The sequence below is a fragment of the Varroa jacobsoni genome, unplaced genomic scaffold (assembly GCF_002532875.2).
Source record: "Varroa jacobsoni isolate VJ856 unplaced genomic scaffold, vjacob_1.0 scaffold_974, whole genome shotgun sequence".
Lineage (NCBI taxonomy): Eukaryota > Metazoa > Arthropoda > Arachnida > Mesostigmata > Varroidae > Varroa > Varroa jacobsoni.
Genome location: NW_019213876.1, coordinates 277,605 through 292,737, shown reverse-complemented (window position 1 = coordinate 292,737; position 15,133 = coordinate 277,605). Strand labels below are relative to the sequence as shown.

General features: G+C 38.6%; 2 protein-coding genes across 10 annotated transcripts in view; one reads left to right on the top strand and one right to left on the bottom strand.

Annotated features, from left to right (window-relative positions):
* Positions 1-778: 778 nt before the first annotated feature.
* Positions 779-5,879, top strand: LOC111265488 (transmembrane emp24 domain-containing protein 1). Of its 2 annotated transcripts, none has more exons than XM_022842220.2 (3): positions 779-1,366; positions 2,445-2,711; positions 3,642-5,879. In XM_022842220.2, the coding sequence occupies exons 1-3, from the start codon at positions 1,169-1,171 to the stop codon at positions 3,876-3,878; spliced, it is 702 nt and encodes a 233-aa protein (XP_022697955.1). In that variant the 5' UTR covers positions 779-1,168; the 3' UTR covers positions 3,879-5,879. The 2 variants fall into 2 exon arrangements, with proteins under 2 accessions (XP_022697955.1, XP_022697957.1); XM_022842222.2 differs by lacking the exon at positions 779-1,366 and adding an exon at positions 1,394-1,587.
* An 899-nt stretch (positions 5,880-6,778) lies between these two features.
* Lis-1 (LisH and WD40 domain-containing Lis-1) overlaps positions 6,779-15,133 on the bottom strand; it is a 19,306-nt gene continuing 10,951 nt past the window's right edge. For 7 of the 8 annotated variants that reach the window (XM_022842210.2, XM_022842214.2, XM_022842215.2 and 4 more), the window contains 5 exons: positions 14,416-14,525; positions 13,724-14,118; positions 12,983-13,194; positions 12,401-12,614; positions 6,779-12,267 (listed from right to left, as the gene is read on the bottom strand). In XM_022842210.2, coding sequence (XP_022697945.1) covers positions 12,143-12,267; positions 12,401-12,614; positions 12,983-13,194; positions 13,724-14,118; positions 14,416-14,525 — 1,056 coding nt within the window. In that variant the 3' untranslated portion in view covers positions 6,779-12,142. The remainder of the gene's footprint in view (positions 12,268-12,400; positions 12,615-12,982; positions 13,195-13,723; positions 14,119-14,415; positions 14,526-15,133) is intronic. The other variant, XM_022842217.2, reaches the window with a different exon arrangement.

Sequence of the window (15,133 nt, the reverse complement as noted above, 5' to 3'; positions counted from 1 at the left end):
TTCTCAATGGTAGACCCTGTTGAAATTGAGTTCAATTAGTATGTCTTCGATTTAGACTGAAAGAGCGTTGTCTTATATATATTTTCCGAGCTTCGCAATTTTTCTACAACAATTTTGGCAAAATACTTGAAGGTACAAAAATATTTTAGGTAATTTTTGTTCGCAGACTGTAGCGATCCAGGCTTTCCTGGAAGCACGACCGCAGGGAGACGACTTTTCATTCTAAATGAAATAATATTTTTTTAAATATTAAGAAAACGAAAGCAGCTGTAAGATAGCTTTTGGTTATTCAATTGATCCTTGAGGTCGATTTGATTAGACTCAGCGTTCTACTCTCCATTCGGTCCAAGTTCCCATTCGGTGTCTTTATCGTTACATATTTGCGTTGCTGCCAATGAGTGCTATATTTGTCTAGATTGCAAGCGTATCAGTCTATTTATTAGTCCCATGTATAGCGTTCGCATTAATACTAGAAGGTAATTCAACTTCGTCTGCCTTTTTTTTTTGCGCTATCTTTTTCCTCTAATAATCGGTAGTTTTTCTCCTGCTAATAAAAGCTAACGTTGGGCTGACTAGATGGCCGCTGCGACTTGCTGCGGCCCCCAAAAGCAGAGCTGGGGTATTGCCTAATAAGAGTTAGCAGAGCCAAATATTTTGGGACCCACTGGCTTTAACGTTGACAACAGCTGCAGCATTCAACAGTCGATCATTTGGGCGCTAGGAGTGATCTGGTCGGCGATCGCTTTTCACAGAGCCGCCGCCGCCGCCGCCGCCGCCGCCGCCGCCGCCGCCGCCGCCGTCCCTCTGACAGCAAAGCACAGCCTCTGACTCCAACAACCGTTGCTTCACGGTAGTAGAATGGAACACGGTTCGGTGGATAACGTTTAACCTATACCGACAGAATAAGCGACGCATATACTTACACGGGGAAGAAATATACGCGTTATTTTGCTAAAAGGACGCCGAGTTTTCGTTGCAAGATAACATGAAAGCTAGAAAACGGTCAACTGGCAGGCCATTGTGAAAAAGCCAAATCAACGGTTTGCTGTTGCTGTTGTTGTCTTCTTGATGTGGCTTAGCGCCACGCAGTGGGATTACCGATTGTCTGTGTTCATTCTAGACGTTTGCTGACCGGCACTCGTTTGCAGAGAGCGACAGCAGGGTTGCTATGTCTATGTCAGTGCAACTGATCTTAATAGTGGCATCTGCTGCCATCGCGCTTTTTAGAACCGTTCAAAGTGAAACTCATCTAGCTTCTGATAGTCTCGGAGTAAGTTATGAGTTCAAGTTACACGTGGATGCTGGCCGAGAGGAATGCTTCTATCAGTACGTGGAGCAGAATGCCTCAGTTTACGTCGCCTTTCAGGTAAGCATTGCAGGTGCCAGCTGTAACGACAGTAATCATCAACAGATCGTTTTTCTTATTAGTGGTGCACGTACAAAATGTCCATATGTAGCTGGGTACCGAGTAGCGAACACAGAAATAGATTTGGCAGATGAGTCAGTGACAAAGAACTGCGGCCATGTATGGATATATGTGTGTGCGTGTGTACTTGTCAAAAACGTACATTAGCTAACGTGCGGAAGGTACTATAAAGCGAAGTGGTAAATGGCAACACTAATATCGAGCAAAATAATCGAAACTGTGATTTTATGATGTTCTTTTAAATACATTAAAGATTGAATGGATGTACTGAAGTCCCAGGACATGTAACGACACATTTTTTTTAGCAGTAAGCGATGCTCGTAAATGCTGCGTATAGATATATACGACAAAAGCTGTGCGTAATCAGCAATACATACATTTCTATGAGAAATGTTCACGCTGGCATAGCGTTTACCATCGCTCCAAACTTCTATAAAACTACTTGTTTGTGATATCACTTAACAAAATTTTTATATGGTGTCCTTGAGGGAAAACCCACAGGCAATGGCAAGGCCCAGAAACATTTTAATGCCTTATCTTAAGTTTATGGAAAGGAAATTTCAAATTTACTCCAATCAAGTTCGTACAGTTGTAGTCCGTTGCAATTAATTAATGAATATAGGCTGAAATAATATTATCTTCCAATTACTTATTAAAAAATTCCATCTTTAATTCCATCTTTCTACTTGAAGTGCAATACTTCAGTAGGATATGGTTGGTGTAGATATATTGAGAATATATTATGCTATTTCTTACACCAAAAAGCAGGCTTATTCAAAGATAAAATAAAAAGTAAGTAGGCATACTGTAACCGTGAACAACACAGATTCCAAAGTACGATATTTTTTTTATAAAATAAGCTGCAGTACTTCGTTATATTGTTTATTATTTAGAATTAGCGTACCTCGTCGAAAGCTATAATAAAGGAATAGTTCCTATAGGGTTAATAAAATATTAATATTTGAAAAATTTCGAACTTAAGACTCCAATTTCTCTTAAAACCTAATGACGGATTCAGGTGATCCGTGGTGGGAACGGACGTGCGGCGTTTTCTGTTACGTCCCCAACCGGGCACGTTCTTCTTCCATACGACTGGAAACCGTCAGCGGAGTTCGAAGAGCACGAGGCTGCCATAACAGGACATTATCAGCTTTGCATCGACAACAGTTTATCTCATTTTGCAGAAAAGCTTGTTTCGATTTACTTCAATTCTTTTAAACGCGACAACTGGAATGATTATATCGCCGAAATCGAAAAGCATGGTCTTACAGTCAGCAATTTCACGGTAAGAATAGAGCGAAAAGTAAATGAACTATAACTCGCTTTCTTTTAGAAAAAAAAATTTGATATCTTTCTCTAGCGCGACTGATTTTTAGAAAATAAATGCACCACTAGATAAACATATGACCGGCTAAAGAAGCATCCGGCCGGAGTAGCAGCAACTGTATCTTCACCCCTATCAAACGACATGCAAAACAATGTGCGCATAACTAATTTAGATGATAACCTATACACGACCCCCTTTGCCTCTAAGCAGGTTGTGTGTAGGCATATAAATAATTACTCTTATTCGTGTCGTATTAGTGAACTCGAGCTAGTACGTAACATGGCCTCGGTAAGAGGTGAGAATTTTTTAATTAACGTACTGTAATACTTCTGTATTCACCTTTTAATAACATGTGTGTGGCATAAATGTGTATATGTATATACATGCATACATATTACGTTCCATATTTTCTCAGGGTAGCAAGGTCAATGATTTAGAGATTCGAACCTCGTATGCAAACGCCTGGGCTGCTCTACGCGTTGGAGACATTTTTGAGTAATATAATTACCTGTTTATGCGCTAGGCCTCCCCCATCTTGTTTTGGCAGCACGTGGTTTCGAACCTGATCAGACAGAACGGTGTTAGGCATACCTGTCAGCCGAATGAAAATTCTTAGTGATTTTTTAAGGAAACTATTTGTCGCTATGTGTGTCTTTGTAGGTACATATGCATTGAGTGTACAATCCAATGATCTCGTAATGGTCAGCGCACGCGTTTGTGGTAGGCTGTATCGATGACTCTGCAAACTCCATCATCAGTACTATGACTTGAAGCTTTTTTATATCCACACCTATTGGAATATTCATAGATATTATTAGAAGCTATTCTCTCTTTTCCATAGAAGTAAATGCAGCGTTAATGACCTATACCATGATGATCTCGTTTCAGTCGGCGGTGGAGAAGCTAGAGACAAATCTAAATGAAATGGCGAAGTACCAAGAACATACACGCAACTCCCTTGTGGTTGACTGGTACCTTCTTAAAGGTAACAACTCATGGGTGCTCTATTGGTCGATATTGCAGTGTGCCGTTATCGTTCTCGCAACAGCTGGACAAGTTTATCTCATCCGGAGTTTCTTTAGCGATCCACGAGATTCGGGTGGGAGAAGCAAAACTCGAATCTGAATTGCTCTGTTTTCATCCAAAAGCATATAGAAAGCTCAATTAGCTACAACAACAGACAATTTGTGGTAGTTAATAATGAAAACGTGTGGGATTTTCAAATGTGAAAGGGTGCTCGTTAACTGGACTTAATGAGACAGACCTGTTGGTCTGGGTCAGGGTGATTCAGCAACATAATTATAACATAGATCGAGAGTGATGTGATGGATTGTATCCCATCTGGATATGTGCCCTGGCACCCTTTTAACACAGTATAAGAGAAAATCGCATTTCGTTATGTATAGTGTACCCTTGTACTTCGTATTTAAATATTTTTGCTTGTACAGTAAGAAAGCAACATTCCTGGGGCTAATATTTTCTAGCTAGAATTCGTAAGCAATTCAAAATCTAAAATTATTCTATATCTTCGGGCCTACAGAGGGCATTTATAGTTATCCGACCTGTTTCTATAAAGGTTTATATTGTTAAACTTCAGTAAATCGACGATACATTTTTTTTAAATGAGTGTGCCTATATACATCCATATAGATGAAGTACTAGTATATAATAAGAATGCATAGATGCATAGACGTCGTTGATATCAGACAATTAAGTGATGCACGAAAGATGCAGAGACTTTGTTTATTGACACCAGAGGGCCGCAAGAACGGAGCAGCTGTGTAACGAGTAGCAATCTGATGCTTTATTGTCATGTAGGACTTCGATGGTGATAAAATGCTACGTTTTCTTTGCTGAGAATCCATTTGCCGATATGCAGCCAAAAAACAGAAAATGCATGCCGCAATGTCTTCGCGCGGTTTGTCTCTCTCATTTGTTAACAGGTCTTTGTAGTTGTTAACGTGCAAGGTCTCTGTGTTTTTGCATCCGAGAGCCAAGCTATTGTTCTGGAGATGTCTGTACAACAATCATACTGATATTAAGTATAATACGTATGCTGAAGTAAGAAAAAAGCGTTTTTTTTTTCATAAAATAGTCATTTTCTGATAATTGATTAAATGCATATAACCGTGAATTTTTTTTTAAAAAAACATGTGCAAATATTACCTGTAATTCAAATTTCGTTTTTTTTTTACAATTACGTATTTTAAAGTAATCTATATAGCGACGCTTCTAATAGCGATGATAGAATAAAAGGTCTATTCTGATATCAAACTGTCAGGGAAGCATTACTAAATCGTGGTTGTGCAATAATCATAGAGTTCGTGATGAATGCTGTCAAAAATGGCATGTTATTCGATGACTTTCATGGGAACAGCTGGAAACTACCACGCGTTCGCATATCCCTCTTCCAGTGTCTCTACGTTTTCTCAATACAAATATCATTTTCTCCTGTTCAATGTCCTCACGAACTAGACTGGGGCTTTCATGTATTTTTTGCAAAAATGTAAATACCAAATTCTGCCCAAGGTTTCCTCCTTCAAAAACTAAATCTCTCTAAGATGCAAACCTTAGAGAGATTTGGTTACCTTTTATATTCGTTTTACTTCATTTAATCTTGTCACTTCTCAATATTTTTGGAGTAATCGCGTCATTACCAAGTTAGTTTTTCAATCAATAATTTGTGCTGTTCGAAGTTCTTTTTAACAGTACAAATGTTTGAGTTTCTTTTTCCTTTATATGTGGCTTGAACAAATAGCATTTTTATAAATACTTGACTGTCTATGAACAATCTTTTTATCAACAAGTCCCTTATGGTAAGATGCAGGCGATGTTCTGGTACCGCTTAATAAAAGCCCTATTGCTAAGAAAATGCTGCCTAATACTGATGAAGGCTGTTATATGCGTTATTGAAATGGTGGATAATGCGTTTCCTTTATAGTAGTTATAACTAAATATTAAATTTGAATGAAATGAATGGCTTCGCAAATGTAAACTAATATACTATAAAAAGGGTGTTACATTGCAAAAATGTAGAAGTGTTCTCGCAAGTAGTCACAAAAAGTGAGCGATGTCGGGGTTATTTACTAAAAATGCTATATTCGTAGAATAAATACATCCTAATAAGTGTTCTAGCGTTTTTTTTTAGTAAAGTATGAACTTTTCTCGTACCGTTCGCAAACAATTGATTAAAACGTCGGTCCCGGTACGAAAGAAAAAATTGAATTTGCAACACCTATACAGCGCTTTACTAGTCAGTGAGCTTCCACCTGGATGGTTGGCGAGCTATGCGTAGACTCTATGCTTTGTTTTCTGACGACTGCTTTTTTGAGGAGCTCCATATAATGTTTGTACACGAGTTGAACCGGCTTTCAGCGATCACATAGATGGATGACCTGGATGAGGTGCTTCATTTTTTTTGCACTCTGAAATATCGATTCACGCCACTCTTTTATTACTGTAGAGTCCAACGTAAAAATGAGATGAACCATGGACCGGTAAAATCTGCTAGTAACAATCATTAAGTAAATGTAGCAGAAAAAGTTTGAAACAAACCTAGTTCACCACCTAAACTGTCGTTGAGCAGAGTGAATATCTCAAGCATAACCATCTAATGAGGACAGCTCTTCTGTGGCTAACGAAAGTCATAGAGATGACCTGTGTTTTAATAAAAAAACGTATTTTGCCTAATATGCTACGGATAGTAACATTAACGAAAAAAAATTAGCATCTAATTTATTTCGTATTCAATGCTAACTTTTAATACTGATATTAAAATACACGAGAGTATCTTTCTAAATTACTATAAATAAGTTCTTGATCTTTGCCTATTGCCCCCTCAAATACGCCCATGAAAACGGCTCTAGTCGAAACGAAATATGCATATATATATATATATATATATATTGGCATCGAACCATATAGAGTCTTTAAGATTAAAGAAAAATAGACTGTTATACGTAAATAGAGTAGTAGAACTTTTGCTCGCACACACTACCTAAAAATTCAATACGCTTTGGCAAATCTCTGTTTAATTGCATAATAGGTTCGTGCATGTGTTTTTTTTTACTTTATTTAAAGATTCCTCATTATTTAATTAAAGAGGGCTGTTTGAGTTATGTCATCCCATAAGTTTTCCATAAATTTGCTCTTCTGGCAAAATCTCATTCGTTTTAAAAGCTTCACTCCTGTATCGCATTTTTAGCACTGTCTTGTCTGTGTTTTAACGATCCACGCCTCCTTTGTGGTCTGCCACACATTTTGCTATCGTCGTTGCAATATCTACGTGTGACTCATATACTGACTTAACTGCCACCCTAGCATAATCCGTCCTATTAGATTTTCTCTATGTGTTACACACAACCCAATCTTCCACTAAATGTCTGTTTTCCGCTTCTTTTGAGGTTTTCGTTTTAATATCGTTTGCTGTAGCGTTGAAGGAGTGCATGCCTGGAGATATCGTACTGGACTTATCGGTTAGATGTCACCGCAGCAACCACTATTAGAAAGTTATCACACAAACCTACTTCTCCTCTGCTTGCCTGACAATGTTATTTCCTTTTTACACCTGCGCCGTTTGAATCTATTTTTTTTTTCAATTTTATTATTATTAAACGCTGGCGAATAATCAATAAATGTTAATAATTACTTGTATATACATAACAATGATAATAAAATGATTAACGTTTATCGATGGATAAAAGGAATTTAAAACATTATTCACTATTGAAGAAGCAAAAAGATTTCTGCGGAGGGCGCTCTTCCCTCAGAGCTCCCGGTACTTATACGCATGTTACAAATGCCTCTTGTCGCCCACTTTCGTTTAATAGAAATATTTGTACCCCACTAGATGTAGCGGAAAGTACGCCAAAAATCATCCGCTTTAATTTTCTTTGTCGTTTGACCATTATAGCTATAACCGAGAGCATTTTATGTCATGTAATTTGATTTTTTATGGTTATCATCCGATATCGCTGCAACTTACTCTTCATCCAATTTTTAACGCCCATACGCAAGCTTACTATTCAAAGTACTTTAAAACAGGAAGGCCCTGTAAAAATCGGTTTTGTAAGTCCTATGATATAGAACTGGAGACAAATTTCCCTACTAAACGAAAACGAATTTAAGGCGTGTATATATACCATGTGTAATGATGCATGTATACCATATAACAGTCTACCTAGAGCGTACGCTTTGGAAAACTTTTAGACTCACTACATAACGTGTAGCAGAAGTAGTTAGTATATTACCACGATTTTTAGGCCCAATGTCCTAGTCAACGCGTTCAAAAAAAAGGCTTTTTAGAACATTGATAAATAAAGGAAAACCATAAAAATCGACTGTAAATACAGAAAAAAAAAAACACAAAACAGTTTCGAGCGCATAAGGAAGATTGCGGCACATATGACTTTAAAAAGTATTAGGATTCGCTTGTACTGGCCGCCACTAGATATCCTAGCGAGTATGCATCGCACCGCAACAACAACTCAATGAATCAAAGCACCAACTCAATGTATCAAAGCCGCACTGTTACGTCTACTATGATCGTCAGGTGGTTTAGGTGCAATCCTTCTTACCTTCAAGCGGAAGCTTTTCCTTTGAATTCTGTCATAAGTAAAGCCGCTCAACTCTTTTAGACAACTGTAGCGCATTGTCCCTTTAATGTCAATACGTTAACAGTCTTCGAGCTTCAGACGAAGATGCAGATATGCCTTTGCATTGACTTGGTAGGTCGTCTTTGTGTCCATTAGATTTTCATATGTTTACAGCAACAGTTGTTATAAATCAAGTTTTATCAGCATTTGATGTTTCTAGTGCTGCACTATTACGCATAATTTTAATAATGAGCATAATTATCATATTCCTGGTGATATTCACCAGTTGACACCCTATGACAATACGGTAGGATCAGCCAGCAGACCTTTGTATTTTCACGGCTGTTGCGAGGCGTAAAAACAAGTCGTCCATATTTTGGTAGGCTTGTCATCTCATAACTTGTATTCCATTCAGATGAGCGGGACAATTTGCACCCGTAGCAAATTCACAATGCAGTGCATACTCAACGAGGCGTAGGTCAGCTTTTTCTATCAGTGGACGACGTAGCTGCAACCATACGAGATTGGTGTTTCCGTGTATCATGTCAAGTGTTTCTTTCCTTGCTGCTAAATACCAAACATAATCCCTAGGACTTCGTAGAGCATTACTTTGGTTGATTAGTGAAAAAAAAAAACAATGTGGGCTACGGTAACCATAAGCTACCCACAAAGGTAGCCTGTAATTCAGTACTATTGATTTCTAAGCGACCTACCCAGATGGACCACCGTCTTTATGGTTATAAGCTCTAGTCCTTGTTGAAATAGGATACCCAATCCCTAAAATGGGTAAAAGGCAGCATCTACTTCTTGTTTTACAATCGAATGGATGTCTTCGCCGAAAACAGAAATTTGTTTCAGTTTCTATTCAGTTAATCTGTACACATACTACGACATTCTCACGGTTAGAGGGCCCCTGACTAGCCCTCCAACCATTTTGACCGCTGGTTCCCATTAGAGCTTCACTAGTATTCTTCCATGCTAGAAAAAGGCATTTTAAACGATTTTGCTTTTGTAACTATCTCTTGCGATCTTGCAGCCGTTACAATCCGTGCATACCTCATAGGCTTCTCCTTTCTGCGTACGTCAAGCAAACTGCGCACTTCAGCCAACAATACGAAAAATAAGTTAATCTAAATAATAAACAAACAATATGGGCGAACGTCTGAGTTCGTGTTAGTCCTGATAATTGACAACGCCACTCTATAGGTATTATAAGACAGTTGTGAGGCGTTCTGTATCTTCCAGAACGACCAGCGACTGCGGTATTCGAAAGACAACCGTAATCAACGAAGACAAACGGCAAAGAATATATTCCGTAAACAGTCCGACAAACAAGCCTACACACACAACATACAATATAGATAGCAACAAACGTGAGTTCTTCATTTTTTCAGAGTTCAGACCCCAGCAATGATTCTTGATGACTCCCATTTCCGACAAAGCTATTTATCGCCATCCCTTACTCATTCAAGCAGTCTTAGACTCTCAATTAAAAATAGTAAATTACTCAAACAATTTGCCCATCTGTAAAATTTACTGGTTTAGTTTCGCACTGAGATATTCCTTACCCCATTTACCTTTGTCTTACATTAAATCTTAATCACACTTATACATATGTAGTGTTAGTAGAGCTGCTATGTTTCCATTTTTCACCGAAAATATATATTTTCTATACGTATATATATCTCTATCGAACATTACCATTATCATCGTCATACCCCATATGTGGCCACGATAGTTACAAATGAACAGCAGCTAGATTTTACTACGTATGATGTTCATATTTGGCTGCAACCGCTATTAATTAATTGGCTCAGGAATTCATTCAAGGGTTTTTCTTACATAATAACAGAATTCCGCAGTAAACAGTCATTATTATCTTTTTATAATTACTAGCTTATTAGCGCTAGACTTTACGAATCACGACTATGGAAGGTAACAGTCCTACCGGTTAGAACACTGAACGATAAACGTGATGTCTGTGAACCTAACGCGCGTCTAGAAGAAATAAATGATTTCAAAACGTAATTTTGCCAATTTTACTAACTGTAGAAGCATTGTCATTTGCTTTCTACTCACTCGGAAACCAATGCGCTTGATACTCTTCACTAAACAGTGTTATTGGTCTAGCATAAAGTTAATCCCTGGTACCATGCCTTCGGTAAGCAAGTTACAGCATTCGACAACCCAGCATTCACGCCGTTAAAATGCGCTTCGAGACATCTGCTTTTATTTTTTTTTACCGGGCTATTCACAACCTCTCTATGCAATGTTCCACTCGTTTTTTCTGTTTGTTCTTCCGGGTTCTCTGAGTTCCGCCCGGCCGTTCTAGTTATATCAGCGTAATTCTTACGTTACATTTTTATCGACTGTTTGTTACATGTTTATGGACCTACCTCGAAAGCCACCCTTATCGGAGACAGGTGAAACGGTAGGTGAGTGCACACTTAAAGCTAATACTGATGCTAATGGGCGACTGACTGAGGACATGGTTGATCTAAGTCTTTCACCCACTGGCCCGCCTGTCGCCGGTTAACACAAATCGCCCGCCGGCCCGGGAGTGCTAATGGAAACGTTAGCGCGGTTCACGCAGTATAAAAACCTATCTTTAGCATATAGCCATCATCTAGATGGCACAATGACTGTAACTTCTAACAAGGGTCTAATATTGTTTATTTCATATCAGAATCAACATTCTCGTTAATACTGCCTTGCAGACTACCATATCGATGGAGCCCTCCTCCGTCAGCTCACTCATCCACTAATGCGAGTTGATCGATGCAGGAACAGGCCACAGAGCAGTCGAACTAAAGAATGTAATGCTGATTTGAGTAGATTTTGTCACTGCCGTCACTGTTCTTATTTATGTGTGACCTAGTGCCATCGTATGATGAATAGTGAACATAATGTTGGTTGCGGTAGAAAACTTGTCTAAATATTCATCACTTGGGGGCGCGGTCTCTTTCCGCAAAAATTATCTTCGCAATCCTTAGACACGAAATGGCCCAATTGTGTTCTCGACACTATATCACCAGTATACTGATTGATTAGCTTAACGTAGAATCTATCCAAATAGAGTATCATTAGTTATTTTGTGATAGGCGGTGAACAGCCCAACACACAAGTTACCAGCCTTTGCAGGTACAATACTGCTCTAGCTTTTAGTTGATTTTTTTCCAGTGGCCTTCTACTTCAATAGAATAAAGACAACAACCGAAGGCTAAATATACCAGAAGTGGGCTCCCGGGCCACCGTTGTTGGGGTCACACAAATGTTGCATGTTGTGTGCGTTACATAAGGCACGATGATGTCCTTTCTGTAGTGTTCCATCTGCCAGTCATCAACACTTTCACTTAAAATCGTCACCTAAAGTCTCAGTCATCGCTTCTTTCTTTATATATATATATATATATATATATATATATATATATATATATATATTTTTTTTTTTCCTAAGTGGTCTCCAACTGACATGTACCCTACACCACGTTTTTCACTTATTGTATTCATTCTGTTTTTGCGATTATCTAAAGACATTACTAAATATTAACGTTATCTCATTTCCGCGCCGAGTAGAACCTTTTTAATCTTTCATTTGGCCTATTGACGCGTCCACGTAAAAGAAATAAAGTACAGGCGAACCAGCACAGCTCCCCCTTTGCATATTGTCGTATTTGATCATTGTCGTCCATGCAAGGTTTTCTTGCTTTCGGTACTGGTGAACCTCTGCAGTTAATGGCCACATGAATCCTGCTGCAGATCCTAAATTGCTTAGGGGTAGTGCTTAAGTATACTTCAGCGGCATTCCCAAATCTTGATCTTTTCGTCTACGCTGCCAGTGACGCAATATGGCGCTGTCGGGTGAAAGTCAAGGCTTGTGCAGAAATGTTCATGAGCGTCCAATGTTTTTGAACAACGGGCTGTAACGGTAGATAATAAAGGCACAAATAAGCTGGTTAGAGGTTGATAACAACTTCAAAATGGAGTGCCATAAGTAAACTCAACATGTCCGCGTTTATTGATGTTAAATATATCGCTGTTTTATACACTCACCGGTCTTGAGGTCCCATACCCGAACTGTCTTGTCATCGGACGCACTAAGTAGGTACTTTCCTCCCGGATGGAACTTAAGGCTACGTACCCAGTTGTCATGTCCAGTTAGTGTTATTAAGCATTGCCCAGTCGAAGCATCCCAAATTTTGATTAATTTGTCGCGGCTACCCGAAGCTAAGAAAGGCCCTTGTCTCTTTTTATCACCGGATGCATTCTGCAACCAAAAAAAGAAACAAGTATTTACGCATATAGATGATCAACAATTTATATTGCATACACTATATATCATCAAGTACATTTATCATTAATTTAAGTTCGATGCGACAAACTTGCAACCTTGTAAACGTGCCTGCTCCTTTACGACTGGATTGATATTTCCTTGTTAAAAACAATAACGAAAGACTTGGGTACAAAAAAACGACATGCAACAACTTTTAAGCAGAACTGTGGATATATGATACATGAAAATAATGATAGCGCGTGCTCGCAATTTATAATCCAATATTCTATAGGAAAACACACAAATTACATTTCTCCTTTTTCGATGAGAAGGCGAAGCAACAAGAGCTAAAAAAACATTACACTGACATCAGGAGCCGCAGCATGATTGATAGCCTCAATAGCGGATGCAGGCGCCCACGCTATGCACTCAACGGTATTGTCATGTTCACGCATTTCCTGTCGACATTCTTTTGTCTCTAACGCCCACACTCGAATCGAGTGATCTTGAGAACAAGAAGCCAGAAGAGCCCCGTCCCAGTTGCAAGCAATCCGGCGAACCCATTCCCGGTGACCTGCAATGATAATGATAGCCGAATAGCAGGCGCATTTAGCCTCGAAGTGTTAAAGATAATATTTCAACTGCCGAAACTAATCATTTACCATAGCAGTATCAATGAACTTTATGGGACGCACGCATTTTACTAAGTGAATCACATCTCCGTTGCTATCTTGGCCACTGCAAATAGATGAACCCCTAGTATTATGGCAAAGTATTGTCTAGAACGTTGTTACATATGCATATAACACAGAAGTAATCCACAGCCAATTAAAATGGATTTGTCGCGAAACACAAAACATTTTTTGAACTCGTCTCATGAGCGGAACAATATCGACGGATCGCTCATTGCCTCTTTCTACCCAAAATCTAACTATCTTGACTCCGCAATAAAGTTGGTTTGTTGACCTTTACGAAGCATATGGATAGATTCCTAGCACCCTTCTCTCGAAAGACTTCGCGGAAGATATGTATAGGAAAATTTAGGTTACATTATAAAACTGGCATTTATGCACGAATTCTTCTTCCAAGGAAAACTGCCTTACCTGTGAGAGTCTTGACGCAGTATCCGGTCGCCACCTCCCACACTTTAATTGTCTTGTCTCTCGAGCATGAGATCAAGTGGTCACCTGATGGAAGAAAAGCCACTGAGCTGACATTATGATCGTGACCACGCATTGTACGTATGCACTCGTAGCTTTGGAAGTCCCACAGTTTGACATTCATGTCAGCCGAACAGGAAGCTAATAATTTTCCACCATGTGGATCGAGAGCTAAATCCTGGACGACATCCGTGTGGCCTTTGAGCGTTTTTTCAAAATCCCCACTCTCGTAGTCCCATAGTTTTATAGTGGCATCTTCAGACGCCGAGATTACTACAGAGTATGTGGGATGGAATAAAACAGCTGTTATAGGAGCCCGATGCCCTGTAAGACAGTATCTGCAGCGAAATCCATTCGGTTACTGTTGAATTACTGAACCATTGTTGTTTAACCATAAAAAATAAATAAAGGCATACGAAAAGCAAGTGATCACAGAAAATAATATAAGCTGTTATTGTACCATGCAATGATTACGATGTGTCCGTATAAGCGTACCTTCAATAACGATAGTTTTTGCTAAAAATAACAGAATAACTAAGAAAAAGAACGGCATGTTTCCCATGATCAGAATACTTCCATTGTGATTAGATGAGTTCAGACATGTTTTATTTTTTAATATAGAAAAAAATATTTACCGTTCAGGTGGTCTTGGAATCCATTCAACTGGTGTTCTTTTATCCCTAGTCGGTGCCCCACTAATGTATTCCTTTTCTGCTGCAGCATACTTGGCCTCCATATCCATCACCTAAAAATCATTCACATTTACTCAAATTACGCAAGAACAGAGAAAAATAACGAACGTGGGTGATAATAGGTTGCTATGGCAACCGTTGTACTTTTTTTAAATTATACTCTTAAAATATTATTTTAGGAGTCATTGCTCCGCGTCAAAAACTGGATTACTGAAAAATTCTAAGCATGAGTAACCAATTTCTTAATACAGTATATTATCTGACACGTTTTTTGTAAAAGTAGCTAATTATTATTAGTGTTATTTTCCAATTTCCAATGTAAATAGTATTGGCATATGTGGTGGAAAATAATTGCTCTTGGATAGAAGAAATATCCGAAGCCATTTGTATGTTTGATCTTAGCGTAATCGTGAGCGTAAATCAAAAGTAATTCTATGCCAAAAAGGCGCAAAAGTACAAAAACCATGAAAAGCTATTTTTCGGTCAGCTAATCAATAAGTGCATCTGTATTGTTCCGTGTAACTTGCCTTCGGTTTGATGTGCCTAAAAATAACAACAATAAATACGATATGAAGTCGGGTCCTGATTGGAAGTAAGCCTTCAATGGTGAACACAGCTTTTCGGTTCATTGAAACATTATAGTTTTAAAGCTATTTTAATC